This window comes from Lycorma delicatula, chromosome 1 (assembly GCF_047948215.1).
Source record: "Lycorma delicatula isolate Av1 chromosome 1, ASM4794821v1, whole genome shotgun sequence".
In the NCBI taxonomy this organism is placed as follows: domain Eukaryota; kingdom Metazoa; phylum Arthropoda; class Insecta; order Hemiptera; family Fulgoridae; genus Lycorma; species Lycorma delicatula.
The window spans coordinates 66,772,584-66,799,849 of record NC_134455.1 but is presented as its reverse complement, the minus strand read 5'-3'; the positions used below and the strand labels follow the sequence as shown (position 1 = coordinate 66,799,849).

The 27,266-nt window shown below is 29.9% G+C and overlaps 1 protein-coding gene across 1 annotated transcript in view; it reads right to left on the bottom strand.

Annotated features, from left to right (window-relative positions):
• LOC142318120 (uncharacterized) overlaps nucleotides 1-18,226 on the bottom strand; it is a 55,838-nt gene extending 37,612 nt beyond the window's left edge. Inside the window, exons 1-2 of the mRNA XM_075354661.1 lie at nucleotides 18,152-18,226; nucleotides 16,853-17,269 (exon numbers count right to left, since the gene is read on the bottom strand). Coding sequence (XP_075210776.1) covers nucleotides 16,853-17,269; nucleotides 18,152-18,153 — 419 coding nt within the window. The 5' untranslated portion in view covers nucleotides 18,154-18,226. The remainder of the gene's footprint in view (nucleotides 1-16,852; nucleotides 17,270-18,151) is intronic.
• Between the last annotated feature and the right edge of the window lie 9,040 nt (nucleotides 18,227-27,266).

Sequence of the window (27,266 nt, the reverse complement as noted above, 5' to 3'; positions counted from 1 at the left end):
AATAACATTTTCTATATAGGTTACAGGAAAAATATACATACTTAAAAATATTTTGGGCAGTTTTGGGCAAAAAGACAGACTTTTCCGTAAATATTTTTTTATTATTGAATTATTGTTTATTGTAATTTTTTTGCAATCAGAGGTTAATAAATTAATAAATCAATATATTTAAATTAAAAAGACAAAAAGTTAAAAAAAGGAAATAAAGTCGCATTCGAACCGATGTGCCTTCCTCTTGTAAAATCCAAATATCTCATTAATTAAAACTTTATTGGGCTATAACTCTGGAACCAATGAATATAAGTACCACTTATGATATATCGTTGAAAAGCTTTCAATGATGGCCTATTACTGTAGTTAGGAAGAAGTCCGATATCCAACGTTTTTGGATTTTGGGCTTTTTTGGATACTTTTAGTCCAGTCGATTGAAATCAAAAGAGGAGGTGCACAACTAGATGTTACAACAGTTCTAAATCTAAAATTTCAACATTCTACGGCTAATCGTTTTTTAGTTGTACGTACAGACATCACGCCGAAACTGTTCAAAATAGATTCAGGGATGGTCAAAATGGATATTTCTGTTAAAATCTAAAAGCGAAATTTTCTCCCGATCACAATACTTCCAGTTTTATGATATTTACTTATTTTGTTTTTTTTTAAGAAGTCATTTAAACTTCTGGTTACGGGATATTTAATTTTAACGAATTCTTTTTTTTCAGTTTATATAAATATTTGTTTAAAATGCTAAAAAATAATATTTAAATTATCTAAACATTGGTTGAATTTGTAAAATCCTTCATAAGTCGTTTTTTTTTTTTTTTGTCTTCAGTCATTTGACTGGTTTGATGCAGCTCTCCAAGATTCCCTATCTAGTGCTAGTCGTTTCATTTCAGTATACCCTCTACATCCTACATCCCTAACAATTTGTTTTACATATTCCAAACGTGGCCTGCGTACACAATTTTTTCCTTCTACCTGTCCTTCCAATATTAAAGCGACTATTCCAGGATGCCTTAGTATGTGGCCTATAAGTCTGTCTCTTCTTTTAACTATATTTTTCCAAATGCTTCTTTCTTCATCTATTTGCCGCAATACCTCTTCATTTGTCACTTTAACCACTCATCTGATTTTTAACATTCTCCTATAGCACCACATTTCAAAAGCTTCTAATCTTTTCTTCTCAGATACTACGATCGTCCAAGTTTCACTTCCATATAAAGCGACACTCCAAACATATACTTTCATAAGTCGTAAGTAATCACAGCAGTCCGTTCTTTCTAAAATAGCTGCGAAAACGGCCCATATTTTTGGTGGATACACTGTCATTTTTCGATTTTATTAGTGGGGGGGGGGGGGGATTTGATTGGAGGATTATCCATCAAATAATCTGAATATTATTTTAATCTTTCGTCTTCTGGTTTACTTATTAAATCGGAAATAAAACAATCAGATACTTCAAAAGGTTCCAAAAAATTGTAAACCAAATATACAGTTCAACTACTTCCTCGTTTCAATTTCAACAGTTTTATATTTTGTTATTTTAGGTCCCGAATTTTTCTATACTAATTATGTTCAAAATAAAAATAAGCAATTAATTGCTCCTCAGTCCAAATTGACAATAATGAGTTCTGGATAGTGGATTCGAAATCTATATATTTAGAATTTAACTCAAGATTTAAATTTAAACAATTATTTTTTAATAGTTGAAAGATATATTGGGGTGTTTTCGCAGCTGATCAGTCGGGCATTTCCAAAATGATTCACTACTTTTCATCACTTTCCCAAAAGTAAATTTCCTATTGTCCAGTATCAATTTCTTTGATTTTGTTCAAAAATTGGCTCCATGTCAATCGTTTTGTCATACAAACATCTTTAAGTACAACAAACTGATGAAAAATATTGAAATTATAAGTATTGACATACAAGGAAAGGATTTCCGGCAACCGGGGATTTCCATTACAAAAAAAAAAATTGTTCAGGTAAAATATAAATATTTTTCAGGTAGTAACGGGTTAATGACCAGAGACGGGCTTGGTGTTTATTCTTGTTGTTCTCTAAAAGTGCAATAGATAAAAATGAATTAACTAGTACACATTTCGTGAACGCACTTTCAAAATATCTTACTTTATATTAAAAAAATTAGATACCATGACTTTGCCAGCAGGTAACGCATACAAATAACTTAGATTTGCAGAGGAATAAATTTATCTTTGTAATTATGTAACATTGGAAATTAATTTCGTATTTAACACCCTGATAATCTTGAAAACATGTTTACAGTGTATAAACTCAAACACATAATGTGAATGTTAATAATATATGTATATATTAAAAATTATTCAGCGGATTTTATTTTAACCGGATGTAATTTTTCCTTTATGTTACGGATTTTAATAACCGGAAGGTTAAACGGTTAACCGAACTTACTTTAAAAAACAGTAATAAATATATGATTTTAAAATAAAAATTCCGAAAAATATTTACTAACAAAACATATAAATTAAACCGATGGAATTTATTTTTATATTATTTTTAATAATAAGCTTTAGTAATAGGTTAATAATGGATAAATTATTTTTATCTTTTAAATGATCTTTTTTATTTGCCATGCAGAATTTATATTGTACAGATGTTCCCATCTGTATGATAAATCAACAGAAGTCACGCGCCTGAGTATAACAATATGTGTACTCGTCCTTTCCCATACTTCCAGACAGTTTGATCTAGAAGCGTTGGTGGAAGGGGGGCTCGTGATATAAAAGCTAGACTGATGACTGTATGTGGGAGGGGATAGACAGTCGTACTATGTACAGTGTTTTGAATGCACATGCTTTACTGTTTATGACTCACTCATTCAATCAATACATTTTCTTCTACTACATTCACAAAAGCTCAATGAATGAACTATTTTTTCCCCGCAATGAATTATAAATTTTAATTAATAATAATACGTATTTACACATGAACATTTATAAATTATTGTATTAAAATAATCATTAGTTTTATCTTTCCATAATAAAATCAGAGAAGAGGCTTTTGATAAACAATAAAGACTACATTTACTTAACCGGTTTAGAATGTAGAATTTCGTTTAAATAAAACACAAAAAGTAATATTTTTTTAAATTATGAAAAATTAAATAAAATTATTCTGATTCGTTAAGATAAGACAGAACTGGCATCAATACGTTGGATAAAAGGTTTCTGCTTGTAATACAATAAGAGGAAATTCAAATCAACTTAAACGTATAAGTTATTTTAAGATTGCATTTATATGTCTATTTTAGTAGTTGAGTTTTAATTAACCACAGTATATCAGCAATTTTGATCTGAGATTTTATGACTTAATGTATCTAATTAATTATTTGGATTTTACAGTACGTTGAAAGGAGGTATTATCTAAAAATACAATTTAAAAATGTTTTATTTTATAAAACAAGGATAGAGGATCTTTGTCAGTAAAGTTTTAAATATTCTTGGAATATTTGAAATGCGTTCAGCGAACAACAATGATAAAACACCTTTTCAAAGATTCTGTAGTTATAAATTGGCTATACATATAGTTGTACTTTTTTTTATGGAATTTTTAAAAATTAAGTCAAGTAAAACTTTCGATCTACCTGTATAATTCAATTTATTTTTTTAATAAAGCTTAATTATGTGAATGTATATTTAAAAAACACGCTGGTTTTTTAAGATGTTAAACGGTTGTATTCCCGTACGAAAAGTTGATAGGCTAAGCCTTAACCGTAGGCCTACCATTTCTATTTTTCCTTCGTATCACTGGCGGCTTGCGTATAGGCACTGTGGAATTGCAGCGCCCCCTATTTCCACGTGATATTATCGATAACATTTAATATAATGAGTTCTTTTTTCTTTAAACTTATTCACTACATGATAGCTTAATGTCAGTAGACATCCCCCAGTTTATGAAAAATATACAAAAACTTTTGTATGGAACTGTGCGATTCACAGTTCCGGCGTGGTTTTTAGCTGTTGTGCGTATGCGCGCATGGAAAGCTGCATGCAAGGGAGAGAGAGCACTGTCACTCCCTCAGTGCCGACCCTGGCGTGCTGGTGGAAGGTAGTTTTTTTTTACTCCGCGTGTGTATGGAACGTTCCTTGTTCGTTCCCTTTTCTAATTTAGTCGGTGGAAAGAATATGAAAGTGGTTTAGTTGTTTTTTCAGTGGTGATCAGAAGATGGTGAAAAGCAAGGGCTCTTTGATTGCCAAATCTGTTCAAAAACACATCGGAAGGCCGAAGTAGAGGGTAATTAGTAAAAACTAATTTTTTCTTTCTTTCTGTGTACATAGAAATTTAAATTAAGCACCATTGAACTATAGTGTTTTTAAGCGTACAGTTATTATCTAATAATACTAAAAAATATTATCTGTATTGACATTTTATTATTTATTCGGTTAAACCGAATACGGGTTTTAAGCAGAATGTCTTAAAAACCGTGTACCATATTCTTGAATGTGATAAGGTGTACAATTAGATTATTATCCTGCTTCCAGCTATTCTATTTGATTCATTTTTTCCGGTTCTTTTATTTTACACAAAAATTTAATTATGGCCTTGAAAAGGTCCAAAAAAATTTCTGGAGCAGCACTCCCACTAATTTTAGCTAATTTTTAGTCTTTTGTTGTAGTTGTAGTCTTTTGTCTATAGGTTTTACATCTCACAGATACATGTACATTGTAACTATAAATAGCATAAGTTATGATTATTTTCCCCGATATTTTTGATATTATATTTTTCTTTTCAACTAAAAATCTGGAAAATGTTTTTATAATTGTTATAAATTCTGAAATTTATAAAATAGAATATGTAAGTCTTTTGATCGCAATAGTGACACAGATTAAAGCGTGATTTCCTGCTATATCAAAGGTACTGAGTTCGATTCCTGGTAAGAGCCTAAATAAATTATTATAAGTTAACTTCAAAGTTCAAAATTTCACACTCTTTACAGGTTATTTACAACTAAAGAAATTTCAGTAACAAAAATTATAGTTTAAAAAACATTAAATCGCTAATAAAATGATTTTAATGCTATTTTTCTACTAATAATACTTTTTCTGATTTCGAAAAAAAGAACATTAAAAAAAATAATAAAGTATAAGTTAAAGTTTTACATGACGTATTAACATAGAAATATGAATTGTAATTATGTTTTAAAGGTTTTCAATTGCAAAAAAAATTCCTGAATAAAAATCATCTCAAATTTCAAAATTTTTAATTACATGCCTGATTTTGTATATAATATACGTGGTCTAGTCAAGTTATTTATCTGTTAACTATTTTAATATCGTTATTGAAAACAAGTACCTTCTTCCTTTAATTAAAACCTGGGATTTTTTCTTTTACAATTAACGCGATATTTTTATATTTATTCAGTAAGTATATTTTTAATTTTTTTCTTATGTACTTGGATATTCACGAATACTGTTTATTGATAATTAAAGTCTCTTAATTTACTTATGTAATATTTTAAATACATTCATAACAAACTTTATCAGTGCATTAAATTCTAACTGATGTGAAATATATATAACATTCATTAAATTAAAAATACAGACAAATTTACAAAATTATAATATGTTATAATCGATTGACTTTTTAAAATTACATAATTCTTGAACAGTTCTGGGAAAGAAGACCGACTTTTCGGTGTTTTATTTTGTGTAATATGTTTTTATATAATTATTTTGTATAAGTTTTTCCCAAGAAATACACAAGACATGAATTAAACGAGAAAACTGAAATTAGTTATATATTTCTTTTAATTTAGCATTAAAATATATTTTTTGTTTATAAGAAAATTGAATTATTATAACCATAATTGGTTGAAATAATTAAAACTAACGAATAAACTCTGCACACGACTATCAAATTTAAACTCAATCATCACTGTAACTCCAATGAAAAATATACCAATATAAAGTCAACATAACCTCAAATTGAGGTTAATTTTTCTGTTATCGACCTTGAATTGAGCGTACGACTCAACAAATCTTCATCAAATTTTCAGATGTACGTCATATATACTAATACAGCATATCCAAATCTCAATGAAATTTATTTAGTAGTTTGGAGATTTTTGAGCGATAAAATTAAAATCTTTTTTTTAATAATTGAGCGTAACTCAAGAACGACTCAATCAATCTTCATAAAAGTTTTACATGCACAACTTCAGATATATTACTACACCACATCTAAATTTAAAAGAAATTGATGGGGTAGTTTTGGATATTTTTGAGCCACAAATTTTATTGGTAGGCTTATAAATACATATATAAGGAAATTGAATTTTAAGAAAATGGTATTTTCGTAATCCTCATACCTCAAAGACCGAAAGTAATATTGTATTTTCTTTGAAAAGTCGGTAAAAAAAAAATTGTTAATTTTTTTGAGTTTAATTTCATATGATTAGTGATGGATGATTTTTTCCATCCTATGAAATGAAGTACAATTATATTTTATTGAACAACTATTACACTAAAACTGAACAAAAGATTATTTTTAATAAAACAACTTAATTATATTTAATTCTTATTTAGACTCAATTAATTTCAGAAAACATCGTTTAATTAGATGTAATAAAATTCAATCAAATACATATAAAGGACGTTTTCCATAAATAAGTTGAAAAAAAATAGTTAATTCTTATTTTAGATTAATAAAATTCAAAACCGTTATTCTCTTTTAAAAGAAAATTGTATTAAGTTGTAAAACTCAACCTTCATTTTAATGAAGATAATTCATCCGTGTAAATTCTCGGTAGAGCGTAATGATTTTTTTATATTAAAAATGCAGGAAACTTAAAATAATAATTTGTTTCAACAAATAGATATTTTTATATTAATATATTTTTAAATGACTTAATTTATTACTAGGCTAGAATTTTCTATGTTACTCAAAAATCTGCATCAGCAACTATTAATTTCTAAAGTTGTGTATTTAGTGACACAAAACACAAAGCAAACATCTAAATCGAATTTAAATTTAAATATTTACTTGTATCAGTAATGGCCAATTTTTTTATTAAAAAAAACAAAAATCTGACAGCACAGTAATAGGACTTTCCCGTCACGCGGCTATTTTCTGATGCGCGATTTACACACACATACAAACACAACTTAATTTTAAATATTTATAATTTTATTTAAATATAATATTTTTTGTTTATTTAATTCAATGATTCTAATTAAAGCGAGCGCGCGCATACCGTGTTACCTTCGCACGGGTGTGACGGTACTAACGGCCACTTTAAATACTTTTTTACCCTTTAAATATTATACATTTATTTAATTCGACCGCTGCCCTCTGATGTCGCTGTCTGATGTATGTAAGATCCTGATGTATGTAAGATGTAGATTAGAAAGCAACTACAGCAGTTATAAGTCAGCACTACACTAACGATCCTTATAGTAAGAGGGGGTACTATTGACGCGTATACCCACTTAACCACTAGTTTATTTAAAGCAATGTTTGGTGTGGGGTGCGATTTTGTAAAACATTTCTTTTCAAATATTATTATTTTTTAATTGTTAACAAACGTGCCTAAGAAAAATAAGACCTAAATTAGACAAAATCTCGAGATTCTGACGGTGACCTTGCCCTACAGACTCATCCCCTTGATCTTTTAAGTTGAACATTTTATGCCATCAGTATATAGAAATAATCTGACCAAGTTTGGTCAAAATCGGTGGAGTAATTCCGGAGATATAAGGTAATTTAGGGGATATAAGGATATAAGATAACATCGAACATGCATACGCACATACGAATATCCAGAAAATTTCCATCCAGTTTTTGGTTTTTTTGGGGGGTTTCTTAGATGTCAAAACGTAAAGATCCGGTCAAAACCGCATATTCCCAAATTGGACAAATCTATAATACATATTAAAGAAAGTTTATTTGTTAGTTGGAACATCATTTTGAACAGTTTTAAAGAAACTCTATAGTTGGATTTGATCTTAATCTTATTCCAAAATTAGGCTTTACAACATTTCAAATATATGCCGGGGATTATATTTTTATTTTTGAGCAGCAACTTTTTTCTTTTTTTTTAATTGGATATAATTTTAGAGAAAATTAAAAAAAAGAAAATGATATTTTATCTGTAATAATATTTTTTTTTTGTTTTTATCTAAAAGGGCTTTCTATAAATTATTGTAGTAATTAATATTCTACTAAAGACAGAAAGTATATATAGGTCAACTCAGCTATCGTAATTATTATCATGGTAGAAAGAATAAGTAAAATTATTATAATGAAAAAGAAACAAGTAACAAGTTAAAATTATATGATTTCTAATGGCAATATTCTATAAACCACAATTTATTATATAAAGGTTACCCCAATAATGTAGTAGGTAATTTTTTCTATAATGTAATTGGGGTTTTAACCATACTGAATAATATTTCGAAATTTTTTCAAATTTACTAATATTGATGTCTTTTCTTTTCCTGTTAAGCCTCCAGAACCACCGTAATGGATGAATGATGATGGATGAAGGATGAATGAGGGTGATATATATGAATGTAAATGAATTGTTGTACAGTCTGAGGTCAACCATTTCTGAGATGTGTGGTTAATTGAAACCCAACCACAAAATAATACCGATATTCACGATCTAGTATTCAAATCCGTATAAAAGTAACTGCCTTTACTAGGATTTGAACTTTAGAATTCTCAACTTCGAAATCAGCTGATTTGCGATGACGGGTTTAGCACTAGACCAAGCCGGTGAGTTAATCTTGAAGCCTAGTTCAGAAGAGCTGGGGTATAAAAAACTAATGTAACAAAACTATTTTAACCACTAATACTTCGTGCTGTCAAAATTATGCACCTGTTTCCCTATATTAATCTTTTACTTTACTTTTACTTAAAACCGTGACAGAGCGAAATATTTCGGATTCGTAAACAATAAACGACCCATTTATAAATAATTGACATGTTATTACAATAAAGAAAAGTTTAAACGTTCATCTTAAAAACCCGTTTAGATTTTAATTGCTGTTTAAAACCGTTTTATATATGTAAAACACTACTTTTTAATCGATCAATTAAGTTATTTCATATATCAAGGACGAGTTTTACCGTTATATTTTTAAAGTTCACCGGGCTGGTCAAGTGGTTAAATTGTTGCAAATCAGTTGTTTAACAGCTGATTTTTGAAGTAGAAGAATCTAAGGTTCAAATCTTAGTTAAAGTTAGTTGCTTTTATGCGGATCTGAACAGTAGACATGGATATCGGTGAACTTCGGTGGTTGGGGTTCGATTAATCATACGTCTCAAGAACCGTCGACCTGGGTCTGTACAAGAATACACCTTCACTTACAAGTTATATACATAATCACTGGGTCGTGAGGTGTTGCTTATTGTTCACTACTTGAAAAGATTTTAACGTTCACATCAGTAAAATGAAATAAAATCTTTCAGTAATGTTCAAATTTATTTTAATTAATAAAATTACAATTATTTCAGTTTAATAATTTGTATCTTTTTGATTTTACGTAAGATCATACTTGTTTTTTAACTACTATCTGAAAAAACATACTGTGACTAGAAAATGGTTTTTACTCGAGTAAATTTTCTCTTAATGAAGAAAAACAGAAGCAAGGTGTACGATTAATCTTTTATTTATTTTTTCATTATTTAAAAATGAATATTAATTAAAATATATATTTATTACATTAATTTCCTAATAAAAAAATGTTATAGTTTTCTTGTTGCAAGTAATTTTGTGGTGTTAAAATTGTGGTAATAATTAACAATTTTATTTATTTCTGTATGCTTTTCTATCATAGGTAAATATCCTGAATTATAAATAAAAAAAACATGAGTTAATTCTTACCACGTAAAGTAGTAATGATTTTTTTATATACACTTTTATATAAAAAAAAAGTTTTTTCGAAGATTTAAAAAATATTGACTCCAGGGTAAAAGTAACTGAACTATTTTTTCTTAACAAAGAGATTCGAAAAGGATATCAAACAAAAATCCTTAGATCATAATATTAGTCTGAACATTATTAGATTGCACAGACAATTTTTTATCTACGCAAGACGAATCATCCGCCTCCCATCAGAAACTGATGGTTTCGCAGTAACTGAGATCTTAAAGAACAGCATCTTTAAGGTAAATATGAATTAAGGTAAATAGCAACGGTCAAAATCGGTAATTAATAAATTGGTTCCCGTAGATTACTATAATAAATAGTATTGGATATAAAAATTTCAATGCATTCTATTTAAATCTATTGGCGTTTAATAATTCTAATAATCAGTATATTTAAAATTTATAAATAAAAAGAATAAAAGAGATTTCCTTTCCAATATTAAGATTGCTTTATTTACTGGTCTGGTTTCCCGTCAGAGATGACTAACCAAAACGGTAAAAAAATAATACAAATTTATTAAAAAACAAAAATAGCTAATTACACAATAATGAATGTTTTATATCAGTAAAATAAGTAATTTTAAATTTATAATCTAAACGAAAGACGACGACTTAGTAATCAATCTCTAGACTTAACGCTACAAGTTACGTAGAGTATACGAAAAGGAAGACTGGATAAATAATAAAATTTGAAAGCTTCTTGAAAACTCATTTTCTAGCAGAGTGTTAAGATAAAATTTATAAGGCTAAAAATAGCCTGTGAAGTTAGTATGATAATAGCTAAAAATATAATTAAATACGTAATAAATCTTTATGAAAATAATTGAATGAAGATAAATCTAGGTCTCAAATAGATTTTATTTATTGAAGAATTCAGAACAGCTCTTACTAGATCTTTTTTTGATTTTATCATAAATTTATTGAACACATTTTCAGAAATTATTTAAAAATTATAGATCCCCTTAATTAAAGAACTAATATGTAAATATTTTCAAAGTCCAATGAGAGGGTACATTTTTAATTTTATAATGTGAAATACTTCCAAAAAACTAATTTGTGTAGTTTCATCTTTTTTGATTATAAGATCTAATTTAGTCGTCCGTATTCTATGCCTTATTAAATAAATACAACTGGGTTAAAGGAATCAGGATTATAACGATGAAATGTTTTTTTTTTTTTTTACTAAGGTACATAAGTCTTGACCCGCACCTAAAAAAAAAATAAAATTATAACGAAATTAACCTCCCATTAGACTCCATTAGTAAATTTATAATTTGGTTGAACATTTTTTTGTTTATTTTTGCAAACATTTCTTGTTTCCGGAAATTTTTTATTATTATTACAATTTCTACAAAAATGTATACTTTCTTTATTCTAATTTAATATTTATTATAGTACTTTTATCACGAGGTCCGATGTTACCGAATATCAAATACGCAGAGTCACACAGTTTCATGGGTTGTACATTGATAACGTTCCGTTACAAGTGAAGTTCCATTAATTTAAAATATACTGTAAAATTTGATTTTAATTCATTTATCATGTTTTGTTGTAAAAGTTAATTTTTTGTTGCATAATCCGTTACATTTCTTTGTATTCGTTAAAATCGTTATGACAGCATCATTTGTTATCGTAATTAATCGAAAAATTTGGTTATCAAGTATTGTTGTATTCCAATAAAGGAGTGAGAATTAACTTTGAAAGATATTTCATAAAAAAAAATTGCATTAATTTGCAAATAATTGTTAAATTTTATATTTAACAATTTTCAACATATATAAAATACTATTCGTGATGCTGTTTAACAAAAGTAAGATTCATTAGCGATAAATTTATTAGTATGTTGACACTCTATTCTTTTTTCTTAAAAGTAAATAAAAAAATTTATAACTTTTTGAAAATATTTATTTTTATTCCTATAGTCATTGAATAAAAAAATCAAACTGTTTTATACAGTGTAGTTTGATGAAATGTAATAAAGAAGTTGTAATTTTTACATCATTTCCGGTTAAAGAATAACTGACTCATGAATTTTATTTTTTTAGTACATTGCAAAATTATTAAAAGACAAATATAGAAAATAAAAAAACAACCAATGATTAGTACGCTAGAATTCTAAAATTTCCTCCTATCTCATCCAATTTAATAGTGTTCATATTACTGTTAATATTAATATATAATGCTATTTCTTATTAATAAAATAATATATCGAATTATTTTATTTCATGTATTAATAATGTTCAGTATCATTTTCATTTTTTTTTAAATTTGTAATAAAAACACAAACTGAAAACGTCGATTTAAAAAATGTTACAAAATATACTTTTTAAAATCTCAGCTTCTTGAAGTCAGGATAAATTTCAAAATGACTGTTAATTACTTAATAATCCTTAATTTACCACCGACTTCAATTTTTTTTAGTTTATACAAAAATTGATAAAGTATATATTATTTTACTTTTTATATAGTTCTTTAAAGTCTTTTTTACGTGATTTATTTATTTTTTTGTATTTATTTCACATTATAATGTATTTTTAATTATAAAATTGGTAGAGCTGTAAACAAAAAAATTCAGACCCCCTTATAAAAAAAAATTAATGTCAACATGTGATAAAAGTAATAAAATGAATAATACAGATAAATAAAATAAAGAAACTACCACCCAGAATGACAATTCTGAAATGCTAAAAATGTTGTATTTTTTCCTTAAGTTTTTGCGACTAATGTTTTAGAGTTTACATAGGAAAAAATTGAGATTAACATCAGAAAAAACAAGTATCCTTCTGACTTTTTGCTTAATCAATAATATCTACATAAAAAAAAAGTATAATTTACGTTTAATTAATTTTCGTTTATGGAATAATGTTAATCTTCATTAAAAAAATCTTCCTGTTGGATTATCCCGGAAAATATTACCAGAGGAACGCCTCTATAAAATAAAAATATAAAATCATCAAAATTTAGTGAAAATTAGTTATTCAGTGAAGAGCAAGGCAGCCGATCTACGTGACGCGAGTGTAGGTCTCGGCCTTTCATCCAAAGGACCCGGGTTCGAATCCCGGTCAGGCTTGGCATTTTTCATACGCAGAAAAATTACATTTCCATATCCCACTCACAATCTTTAAGCTTATCTGGTGATATTATCGAGAAAAAAAGAGTAAGGTTTGCATTAAAAAAAATATATATATATATATAAATATAAATATATATACATAAATATAAATCAATTAAGAACCTACTACGTTTTTATTGATTAAAAAGTAATAATTTCCTTTTAATAATATGCTTAATTTTGAAATTAATGTGTACATTTTAAATTAATTAGCATTAGGAAAGATTTTAACGTTTAAATAATTTTAAATTATTTAATTTTGTTGTAAATAAAATATAACTGTCTTAACAGTATTTAATTAAGTAGAAAATTATAAATCATTTATTACTTTTAACAGTTAATATTTTTATTTATTTTGTTAACAATTAAAAAAAAAAAAACAAAAAAAACGGAAAGATATTATTTCTTTTCTATTTTACACATTTTTTATTACTATCCCTAGTGTGTACGTTGCAATCTGTTGAACTAGTAAATAATATCAACCAACCGGGTTGGTCTAGTGGTTAACGCGTCTTCCCAAATCAGCTGATTTAGAAGTCGAGAGTTACAGCGTTCAAGTCCTAGTAAAGCCAGATATTTTTACATGGATTTGAATACTAGATACTGGTGTTCTTTGGTGGTTGGGTTTCAATTAACCACACATCTCAGGAATGGTCGAACTGAGAATGTACAAGACTTACACTTCATTTACACTCATACATATCATCCTCATTCATCCTCTGAAGAATTATCAAACGGTAGTTACCGGAGGCTAAACAGGAAAAAGTAAAGTAAATAATATCAACTTTTCCCATGGCCCATTAAAATGAGGATGAATGACTTATATTCTTGTACAGACTCTGGCCGACCATTCCAGAGATGTGTACTTAATTGAACCCCAACCACCAAAGTATACTGTTATCTACTATCTAGTATTCAAATCCGTATAAAATCAACAACTTTTATTAGGAATTAAACCTTAGAACCTTCGCCTTCGAAAATCAGCTTTTAAACAACTGATTTGCGACGAGTTAACCACTAGACCAGACCGGTGGGCTACATACATATTAAACTGAAATTCAGTATTTAATTATAACAAATAAAAATAATTATGGGAAAACTATAATTGTTATAAGAGTACATTCTTTTAAATTAATATATATTGGCTAATTTAAATATTATAATATTCAATTTAGAAATATATTTATTAAATTATTATTAATCAAAAACAATTAATATCTAGTATGTAGTATATTAGTATCTATACAAATAAAAAAAAAAAAAAAATTATACGGCTAAATGCTTATGAATTTAGATTACATTACTAATAATTTAAAGACAAAGTTGTTTAAAATATTCTTCTACACAGAATTATAAGTTTCTATAATCATAGATTAAACTCGTCATCGCAAAATCAGCCGATTTTCGAAGTCAAGAGTTTTAAGGTTCCAATCTTCGTAAAGCCTTTTACATGGATTTGAATGCTAGACTGTGGATACCAGGGTGCTTTGCTGGTAGGGTTTCAATTGGGAAGGCAATGTAAAACTACCACTAAAACCTGTCAGGAAAAATGAAATGGCAAAAATTACGTCTCTGGGATCGCCAAGGTTATATATAAATGTATCAACAGAAAATTATGAAAATAAAATCTAAATTAATTTTTAATATTTGTTTAATTAAATATAATATATAAAGAATTATTTTAATTATTACTTATTTACGACAGTAAATAGAGATTAACTCCCGGTTATATCAACCCTTATATTTTTTAAGACGGGAAGGGGATGAGAAATAAATTTTATAGTAGATAAAAAAAATTGCCAAAGCTTGACAGGGATATGAACTCAGAACCTTTCAGATAAAAGTGCTAATAGTCTACCACTGAATATTCTATGTTAGATTATTTTATTCTTCTTTATTAAAATTATAAGTACAGAGATAATTCCTATAACTTTTAAGTAATCAATAAAATAATAGTTAAACTTTTAATAATAAAGTTAATTAATTAAATTATAAACAGAAATAACTAAATAATAATATATTTTATATTTTTAAATAAATTTGAAAAACTAAGGTTTGAATAAATATTTTCATCTTTAAGATCTGATCGCGTTAAAAAATTAATTATCTAATTAATATTATACAAATAAATGCTTTATTCAGGACAGAATATAAATAATACATAATACGTTATGTATTTATTAGGTATGTTAATCAATGGATATTAAAAATGAACTACACCACTATGTGTTAGTAAAAATAGGAGGAAATCATTAGTATCATTCATTATTATAAAATTAATGAATGAAAAAAATATCTTGTTACAACCTATATTATGGATGTTAAAAATAAAATAAATATTTTGAAAATGTTAATTGATAAATATTTTTGTGTATATATTTAACAAAACCCATGATAGGTATACAGAAGATACAGATTTATCTAATTAGTGCAACTATTTAAAAATCTGTCAACGAAGTAATCTCGTTCTATCTGAAACATTTAAGTTTTAAATAAATTGCACTTAGATTCATTTAGATTATTTGATAATTAATTTTAAATATAAACAGAAATATAATATGGTAATATTTTTTAGACTTAAGTATTATATTGTGTAATGCGGTAAGCAGTTCTTCTGTTATCTAGTTTTTTATAAAAAATATTATAATTTTTAATTTATTAAAAATATAACGGATATAAATCGAATATATTAGTATTAACAAACAATCTTTCAGTTAATATTTTTGTTATAATTTTTTTTTCTTGAAATAGACACTTTATATTTCAAACAGGAGTTTACATAAAATTATTGATTACGATATTTAAAAAAATAAATTAAAAAAACCTGTTTTGTTTTTATCTTAATTTATAATTTTTGTTTTAATTTAATAGGCCCTATCGTAGTGTAACTAATAAAAAGAATATTTAAACATATATTTAAATAATAAACAAATTTACAGTATTTTAGTAACTTTACAATTAATATTAATCATTATTTCAATTATTACATTAAGTATCTATATAAAAATTAGATTTATATCTATAAAATTTCTTATTTTATTAAATGTTTTTAATACGAGATATTTTTTCAGTGTATAAATACATCAAAATAGACCTTTAAGAAGTTAATTCATTTAAACACACTTAACTAAATTGTAAAATTAGACAATTTTATTTTAATCCAGTTTGTTTACATAAAGAAAGAAACAGATAGGTTTTACACACGCGCGCTCGCACGCACACACACACACACACACACACACACACACACACACACACACACACACACACATATATATTTTTCAGATTATTTTTGTTTAACCAGAATTTGTAAAAATTTAAATAATGAATATCAGAGAGAGAGAGAGAAAGAGAGAGTGAGAGAGAAATACCAAGTCATATTTATTTTTATCTTCTTCCCTTATTAATTAGATATATAAAACACACACACTCTCTCTCTCTCTCTCTCTCTCACACACACTCTCTCTCTCACACACACACACTCTCTGTCTCACACACACACAAATATTATTTTTCCAAGATTTATATTATACATTGTATTCTGATTTGTTATTAATTTAGCTTTTAGCTTTTATGTTAACGTTTAACAACAAAAATTATATATAAGATTATGGTTTTATAATAATAAATATAACTTAAAATCGTCTGCATAAAAAATAAAAATTTTCATTAATTTTTGTTTTACAAAGTTATTTTCATTTACACGATAGAAAAGTTTTGTTTTACTATTATTTTTATATTTACATTTTCTATCGTTAGATATTTTAATTTAACAGTTAATTATTTTTAAATCACTAATATTATTATTATAATAAAAAAAATGACTACACATACCTTTCTCTGTTGGCTTTTTGCAATTCAGGAAAAGGTAATTCTGTTTCGGATGAGTTAAGTGATGCCAGAGTAACATTAAGATCTTCAAGAGGAACTGGTGCATCCTCAGGCGGCATATCTCCTTGAAGTAATTCTTCAGGTGGCACTAATTCTTCTAATGCTCTTAAATCTTCTTCTGACAATTGATATAATACACTCATCACAGCACTGTGTAGTTGTTTATTGTTAAGATATACTCGTGCTGCATCTATCGGTCGTAATTCTTCTAATGAATATTTTGGTTGATGTACTTTTGAAATATCCACATCTTCATCAGAATCATATTGTGGCCGCGGTATAACACCGTTTGGCAATGAAATGGCCATTACCAGAATTATCAATAAACGTGCGTCAAGTGGCATTATCATATAAATAGACCTGAATACGTAAAAGAATAGAAAAATAATTATAAATTATTTTATACTATCCAGGTATAATGGTATTATTATTATTTTATTTTATTTATGATTACTGATAAAATGGTTATATTAATGAGTTCATGGTCCTGTTACTAACAAATTATAGATTTATAATTTCTGAACTTTAAGTTTTAAAGTTAGTTATAAATTAAATTTTAATAAAATATAATTTTTTCTTTATATATAAACGTATTAAAAAAGATATATACCTAATATTTAATCAAATAGTTACGTATTTTAGATAAAATAGATAAGTGTAAGTATTAATCAAATAAAATTTATATTTATCATCGACAGTTAAGTTACCGGTTGATCCACACACAGCGGCATTAACGTGTCTGACAATGAAGTTTTCGAATCGAGACAACAGACTATTAACACTAAGTTGTAGTAGTGTGGCGGTAGGTGATTGCGTATGTGTGATTGTTGGCCGCATGCGTGAGTGTGTTGTAGATCTAAGGGTGGGGGAAATTGTACTAACAAGGAGGGGAGTGAAAGAATTATTTTACCCAAAAGCTCTACCTTGCAATTATAATAATATAAAATTATTTTATTTATTACAATAATGATAACAAAAAATAATAAACAAGTCAAACGAATGAAGTTAATAATAAAAAGTTAATCTGAGAATATCTATTTTAAAAATACACATCTATTTCATAGAACATTGAATTAAATGAATTAGAGTACAGAAATCTTACGTATTTGTTATAATATTGTAACTAAAATTGAGTTAGCTGTTAAATTAAAAAAAATAAAAAATAAAAATAAAAATACTTTTTGCATGAATTTTATACAGAAATATTTTAACAATATCATAGTAAATAATGTTTGTACTTACATTTGAACAAGACGTCGAAGAGTTGTGTGAATGATACCTTCATTTCGATTCCGCTAAATTTATAGACGAGCTGAAGGAACGAATCCCCTCCTATGTCGCGGCAATGCAAATTTCATAGTGTCTGCGTCATGTTTACGCTTCCTAAATTCAATGCGAATAATTTTTGATTGGTGCTATGTTTTCCACGAATTCGACAGTGACAAAATCATCAGACGGTCACTCATGGTTAATACATATCAAACAGCTAGATATACCTAAATAGTTTCTATGATTTCTTTAGTACGTTTTTTATTGACCCTGTCTAAAATTTTAATATTTTTTCAATAATGTTTTACGAAATGTTTTCTTATTACAATAAACGATGTTGGCATATGTTTCAATCATTTTTTCATTTAAAAAAAATATATATATACACATTAAATTTATCTATCTTAAAATTATTAATGATAAATATGAAAAAATTATTACAAATAATAATTTAATAAATTATCGTTCTTTTTTTATAATTTACAAAAAGAAAATTATACAATTTCATTTCATCTCTTTCCGCTCGTACTAGTGTAATTATAATTGTTTAAATACTGTATTTTTATATACATATAAGCATCTAAAATTACTCTTTAGTATTCTCCAGGTATTAAGTATTAAAAAATAATCAAATTATCTGTTAATCATTCTATTAACTATTAAAAAAAATGCATTTGATTGGAAACGATTGAAAAGTAGGTTAATAATCGTTTCTGTGATGGATGAAGACTGAATGATTAGCAGTTAATTTACTATTCATTTTTTAGTACGGACAGATATTACACATGACCTTTCCGATTACAAACTTGAATAATTCACGTTTAAAAACAATCAGATACATGTAAGTAGTATCAATGGAAAGAAAAAGCCAAAAAATTAATAGTTGGTACAACTGTCGTGTATTTATTGATTTTGTCGCTTGAGCGATAAAAGAGAAAATGGTTACCAACGACGACAGAAGGCATTTTGTGTGCTAGATTTTCACGTTTTCCAGTCTTTTATCACTGTGCAACGAAATTTTAGAAGGAAGTTTGGCGGTGATGCACCCAGTGGGCCCAGTTTATATAAGTGGTATTTTGACTTTAAAGCAAGGGTTTACATCTGTAAGCGAAAGTCAACCGGCTGTCCACAAGTAAGCGGGACAACTATGGAGCGTGTGAGAGAGAGTTTCGTATTAAGTCCATAGAAATCCATAACTGGAACAGGATATCCAAGGTTTAATTTTTCAATAGGATGGAACACAATTTCCACTTTAGTCGGACATGAAGTGAATAGGCAACTACCAAAGAGATCGATTGAGCGTCTAGCTGTGACGATAATGAATTTTGCGTTGGACTCCACGTTCACCCGACCATACATCCTGTGACTTTTTTCTCTGGGTTTGTGTCAAAAAACACCTGTGTCGACCACTCTTACCATCTATCATCCAGGATCTTTGTGTTCGAATCACAGAGGCCATTGAAGTAGTGGATACTCCAGTGTTACGACGTGTATGGCAGAAATTGGACTGCAGGCACAATGTGCGTCGCGTGACACTGGAAGCTGGCATTGAGCACATTTAAGATGACGTTGCGAATCAAATGTAATACAAAACTTTTGAGTTTCCCTTTCCATTCATGTGTCCGAGTCGTTATTAAACATGAGTTATTCAAGTTTGTAATCGAAAAGATCAATTATAATAACTCTATAAATATCAGTTATTAACGTTATTGTAATATCAACTGTTGTTGGATCTTTATTACAGGATTTGTTCTTTTTAGAATAGTTGTAAATTATTTAAGTTTTCTTACCATCAATAATATGGTAATAGGGATAAAACACCACCTTCGAAGAGAAAACTAAAATATATAAATGTATTTATTTATATTTAAGGGTGTTTTCACAAATTTACTTCAAAGTGATACGGTGACGTATTCTGCCGATTATTTTTTGTTATAAATCCTTCCAACCACTGTAACATTACGGTCAGTATACCAGAACAAGATTTCTAATTCTATTTACAGTAGTAGGATTAACAGGAGTAATTCTAGCTAACTCATCAATCGACGTAATTCTACACGGTACATCGTTGCGCGTGAAGTTTCATGGTATTATTAGGATTCACAATCATTTCGTGAAATACAGTAGCAGTTTAAATCGGTCTCTAATTGGGAAGTAGTCTGGTATTTCTTATTAACTGTAAAATTATACCATAATTACTACAGCGTTGGTAGTTTACGATATCAAATTTTATTATATTACTCGTACATTATTATTACTGATGTATCCATGTTTATTAAATAAATAAATAAATTTTTTTTAAGCTAGGACGTTAGCAGGAATAAATACGAAAACGTTATTTTTATGATTTATAAAAATGTATGGTCATTTAATATTACTAAGTTTTGTTTTTATATTTATTTTTTTTTTTTATAGAAATGGTAAAGTGAATATATTTTTTTCCTTGAGCTTTGTGTGTGAAAGAAGACATGAGTACTCTAGAAAAATTGGAGACCCCCCCCCCCCGAACTGGTTTAATGGTTAACTCGTCATCGCAAATCAGCTGATTTTGAAGTCGAGAGTTCCAAGGTTCAAATACTAGTAAAGGCAGTTTGCTTTTATACGGATTTGAATATAATTCCGGTATTCACCAAAAGAAAGAAATCCAGATGTGAATCTAAGAAATGAATTTTAAGGGACATAAATTCCTTACATGTTTGCACGGCTATAATAATTCACCCGTTTTGCATAAAACTTTTAAATGAGCTCTTCGACTCAGCTTAACAGTTCTCGAATTATCGGGCTCTAATCAATATTTTTATTTGGGGACGCAAAAAAAATTCCTTTCTTGATGTTAGCGTCACCAAAACGAAGAGAATTTTCTTTCAGATAATAAAATGAAGCATCATTTTTAACCATTGCCTAAAAAAAATGTTTGAAAAGCCCTAATTTAAGGCTGTTTCATTGTGGAAGTAGAAGAATCATTTTCGAGTTAAAATTAATTGAGGATGTACAAAGTTTTTTTCTGTCCCAGCGTAAGTGCTTCACGTTTTGGTCATTCCTTCGCGATATAATTATTTGTTTTGTCTCTGCTATCCTAAGCAACAAAATTTAGTGTATTCCAACTGGAAACCTATTAATAATGCGGTAACTTTTAAATTGCAACATATACTTGTTTTACTGAATTTTTCTATCAGGATTTTCATGTTGACATTTGTTTCTTCATATTAGTTATATAAACTACGCCAGAGAAGGAGATTTGTTGCCATCACGGAACAGAAAAGCCATTAAACTAATTTGAAAAAAAAATCAATGAACAGTTTCCATTATGGAGAGTAATGTTCATAATGAAGTGCATCCATCATAGCATAAATAATATTGCAATACATAAAAATATTTTCTTCAGAATATAAGTCTTTAAACACTTATTGACGATTACGAAAGAACCGATTTAGTTTCAGTTTGGAGAAGATTCCAATCTTTCAGTCTAGATCCCGCAAGCTCGACTTGTTTCTCAACAAATTCAGATCCAAATTAAGGTCGTTTACTTCACCTTGAGAAAAAGGATTCTGCTTCAAAAGAAACAACGTCTTTCTTCTCATGTCGAACTTCGGTAGCTATCTCATATTCCGATTCATTCTTCTTAAATTAGACGTTTTGGAGGATGTGGAATACATAAGTGTTCACCGTGAACCACTGGTCTTACAGCAGATGATAAATTTGGGTACTCCCAACTCCGTAGCGGGAAAGACACCCACCTTGTGACGTTACCAGTCGCCACACCATCTCCTCCGTTCCAAGCCCTTAAGGGCTTTACCGGAGGTTGTCGTTAGACCCTCTAACTGATTACATCTCACAGTCATCAGCCAGGTCTCGGTCGGTATGACACCGATGTAATGCCGATTTTTTTCTTAATCTCTTCCAAGGCATAGTAGCGAAAACACCAAAAAAAAACGTTAGGTGTTATATTACGGGTGGGAGAAAAGATCAATATTTAAATTATCGATTTAAAAAAAAAAATTTAAGTTTATTTATTATTTAAACTTTAAATAATAATATTACAATAAAATTTCAACATAATCCCAAAAAAGAAACCGTAGATAATTTTTTATTGGCTTGTTTCTTGTAATCTACGGTCACCTACATAGCCAGATCTATCTCCCCCTTTATCCTATGGAGTTATTTAAAAGAAAAACATTGTTCAAAAATAATTCTCAAATAAGTTTTCAACATAAATAAGTAGAAATTTCCCATAACCGCGCTGCAAACACAAAAAAAGTGGATGCTAACATAAAGATTTCTGTTGATGGCTGTATACTGTAAATGAAGGACTTTTCAAACAATTATAACCAAATTGTTGTAACTATTCAATATTTCGTCTTTCTTAAAATTTATTAAAGTGTTTTCATACAATGGTTTCCATGTGTGCTCTTTCCATATTGGTTTACAACGTTTAATTCATCGTCGGTAAATCTGTTTGTATACGTCTTTGGTAATAACGTTTGAAAGCAGTCCGGTTCATCCGATTCGCTGTCGAACAATATTACGCAAATACGGAGTTCGCAGTATTGAGTAAATATTTTTCTCATTTCCAACAGTATGTAGCTCACACCGATATCAAGATCGGTCAACCTCCTGAACGGTATCTTCTTTAGAAAACAATATTCATCGTTGAAAACGTTAATAAATGCTACGGTGTCCATCTTAACATTCGCAGTGCTCACACTCGAATGGCAATTGCAAGTGTGATTTACCTTCTTACCCCCTATTTCCACGACAATTTTGCAAAACAGCCGATAGAGTTCGTTACGATCGATAACTGTACAGGCGAACGGACTTTCCCATAACACTTCGTATTTATTTGCACGTACCATAGCGTGCATTCTTTTCACGTTTTCAATAATCAATTCGCACGAACATAAGTATTCTGGTAGACCACGACCGCAGTAGTCGAATTTCTTACAATCGAAAGCATGTATTTCATCATTAACATCGTAGTAGGTGGTAAGCATCATAAAACAATATTTGCAAATAAACGATGCAATAAACCTCAATTCGTTTACCGAATCGCTAAACGTTTTCATCGCTGCTATATCGGGTCGTCACTATAGTGAATATAATGTCTACACATACCGTCTACAGTATCTATTTTTAAACTGTCTAAATATTCTTGTAAACCGTCGTGAAGTTCAGCGTAAGTGGCGTCGTAATTGAAAACCACTCTAACCGTATTGAAACGGTGTATGTCTGCGGTAATACTTGTTGCGTGAGGAAACGCAGCAATTGTAAGTTTCATAAGATGACGCAACGTTCTTACGCGACGATTCGGAAAAAATCTAATCGTCCACACCGATGCGGCTATGTCAACGTCCATCGCTAAACTGCGGATGGAATTACACATCGGAAGGTTTTTAAAGGGGAAAAAAAATAGTTTTACTATAAAACACTCTCCTCACCGTTTGTAACACAATTGATAGTGGATAAATCCAATATCATATCGTGTCACGGGCCTTGGAACCACTACATTCAATAAATGTAAATAAATATCGTTTTTTTAAATTAAAAAACAATAATTAGTTACAATTTATTGTATGGGGGTTTAAAGTGTTTTTTGTTTTGTCTACGCGTGTAATTTTGTGTTGTTTGTGTAATGTGTTGTTGTCCTGAAAAGGACAGTTTGGGAAAGACGGTGAGGTGACTAGTTGAAATAGATTTTTATATAGCCAGTCACCGCTTGTCTACACATCCCACATGGAAGGTTGTGTTGTATTAAATACCGTACACAATCTATGCAGAAGGTGTGACCACACGGTAGTATCGTTGCTCCTACACGTGCAATCAGACATATTTTACATCGCAGTGTACTGGTCAAATCTTCATCCCGTATAACACCTCGTTCTACTGCACATTTCACATTTCTTAATGCCTCACTAAGCGATTCTAAAAAGGGTACATCTGCACCCTTCACAATTGAGATACTACGCACCAAGTTTCTAATACTGGTAACCACTCTTGCTTTAGCAAGTTTGAATGATGTCGATGTTCTCTCACCCATGTTCGTCTGATGTGCAGCTGTGTTGTGAAATGAATGTTGTAGTGAGCAGAGCGACAAATATATATACCTTATCAGTGCTATGGACCCTGTACTTCCTGTTATTTCCCGCTTGTTATTTTAAATTTAAAAAACGGTTACGTTTCCACACCACCCACGAGGTAGCAACCGTGGCGCGTTGAGATTTTTTTTTACATGAGTGAAATCTCTCCCCAATAGGCCTACTGTAAAACACTCGAATCTTTTTTTATATTTTTTTTAATTTTTTTTTTTATTTTTTTTTATTTTTTATTTTTTCATCAACATCTTGCAGCAGACTGAGCTCTACAGCGGTATTCGACGTGGAACAACATGTTCAAACGAAAGCGGTACGTTTTCCTTGATGCAGTTTTGACAACGAGTTGAGTGGTGATGCACATCCATCCTTTCGTTACACCAACAACATTTTACACACAATTCGTTGAAGGAATAGTAATAACCGTTTTTTGCCAATTCCTCTTTGTTTTCCGCGTTTGTGTTCGCAAACGATCGCAATCGATCGGCTTCTCTCACCAGATCGAACGGCTTTTTACACATCTTCAACCACTCCATGTAGAAACAACCGGTTTGTAACGCACATTTTCCACTCTCCTTGTGCGTGTGGTACGGACAATTTACGATATAATTTGAATTCGGTTTCGGTGCGCCGTCCGGTATCTGACGAACATCGTTATGAAACCGTCGCAAAAATTCCACTTTCTCCAACCCTTTGGTGTATATTGTGGCAAACTGTGAACATAACGCCTTCATGATATCGTCCTTGTATACGACTTCGCCGTAATTCCAATCGATTTTGTGAAAATTCCTCTCCAACCATCCGACCATCCGTTTGTATTTAGATGTCAACTCAGACTTTGGGTACGGTGATCGAAAGTGAAGAATCATATAGTTTCCATCACTGACAACAGCAAGTTCTTTAACTATAAACTCACGTTTGCCGAGAAAGCCGTGATACTCGATAACTCCTTCCATGACGATCGCTCATCCGTGTATGAGGATGGCGATATGTAACCACCGACGATGTCTATGAAATCACAATGTTGGTGGGAGATATCCCTTCGTTCCCCTTATCCGCCTTCTTTTTGTCCTTCTTCTTCTGCTTCTTATTGGTCTTGGTCTTTGTGATCGTGTGTTCAACTGAAGAAGGTTTATCATAAGATTTTTTACGCGGATTTCTCCTTTTGCGGATCTTCGTTGGTTTCGATTTAACCTCCTTCTCAGACGGTTTCGTAACTTCAGGATGGTGATTGATGTTATGCAAAGAATCGTTCATGAATAGAAACGATTGAACGTCGTCTGGCGAATAAACACCACTTCCTTCCATGACGGTTGCTCAACAACTACTGATTTGTGTACGCAGTCGGATTAAGCCTTTTTATACTTTCAAAGTAGAAGTGGTGGCGGTTACCCCCTCCACCTCTTCTTCTTCCTCGTTTAGAGGACCATCATAGTCATCATCACCATGTGCATGTAACGTTATGTTAGGTAATGCGATTTTGGTAGCGTTTACCTTTGGTAACACTGTTGTCCTCGCTAAAGGTAATGATGCCGTTACATTCACTATGTTTTTCCTCTTCAATGCGGTTTTGTCGATGTTTACCTTTGGTAATACTGTTGTCTTCGCTGAAGGTAACGATGTAGTGATGTTGCTAACTACGTCAGCAGAAAGGCTGTTTGAAGATGATAGTGGTGATACGGTAGCGTTGTAAAAAATGGACAACACCTCCACAGACGATGAATTACACCATACTAACGGTATGTTAACCGGTGATTGTGTAGAAAAAGTCACTCTACACCGTATCGGTTTGATCGTTGTACAAGATTCATGCGAAAAGTCGCCCAGTAACAGTGTTACGATTATTCCAACTGCAATACCCGTTTTCAATATACTAAATGTTATCAACCATTTCGTAAACCGTCGCCACGTAGCTAATATTTGCTTTTTACCTTCCTCTCCTCGTCCACCACCTAATTGATCCATCTCAAATACCACCGGCATTACATAAGTTTTTTCACTATTCCACTGAGCGGAGTGTACGTAACGATGCTATCATGTATAATGAGAGAGTAGGCAGTCGTGTTGGCCGGTATATTGTTTTTAGTATCGAAATTGATACGTACATCTACTGTTCCTGTTTTAAGCGATTCGTTCTGACGGGAACAGTCGATAACTATTAACGGTAGACTGGTCTTGAAATCCGCCAAACTGTAAGCGGGACATTCGTCCTGCGGTTTGTTATAATAGCCGGACCGAAAGCTAGCGAACATTTCATACATCATATTCACATCTCCCTGTAGATTGCCGTACGGATATTACTGTGAATTCAAATACAGACGAACGTTTACCAACTCGCACATATCGAAGTGCGTCAATGATTTTGTAGCTTTATCCTTTCTGTCGGTCTGTAAACCGAATATCACGTATCTCGGTCTCTCCGTTTGCGCACATGTTTTTACCGTCCATGAATGTATGTTTGTTTGTGGTAGAGCCAGATATTCGTGGATCTGCCATGTACGAAAAGCAATCGCTAACGGTCTATCTCGTTCTACTACCTTCAACAAATGCAATCGCATCGTATCGGCAACGTGAACATACGGAATTTTCCACGCTATCTTAGTCACTTTCAACTTGGAATCAAGTTCCTCTTTTGAAGACACTAATGCGTTCACGTCGTTGGAAGATCTAAGCAAAACCAATTCTTGTTTGACGTTCAATATTATGTGTCTGTAGTCTTCGGCGAAAACCATCAGCATACGCAGCGGTACGTAGAAGCAAAATCTTCCCGTGTTTTCTTCCAAATCGAACTTATCCGACGCTTTGAACTTCCACCCGAAATTTTCCAAAATATTTTCTTCGCTTTTACGCAACGAAAGAATATTCTTTATCGTTGTCGTTATTCCTAGCTTTTGTACGCGACACATTTCCGTACCGTTTATCTCGTATCGTATCTCTTCGAAGAGAAACGGTATCGCGTTGTTTGTTAACCACGATTCCGTTGCCTTTTTATCGCCTGCTTT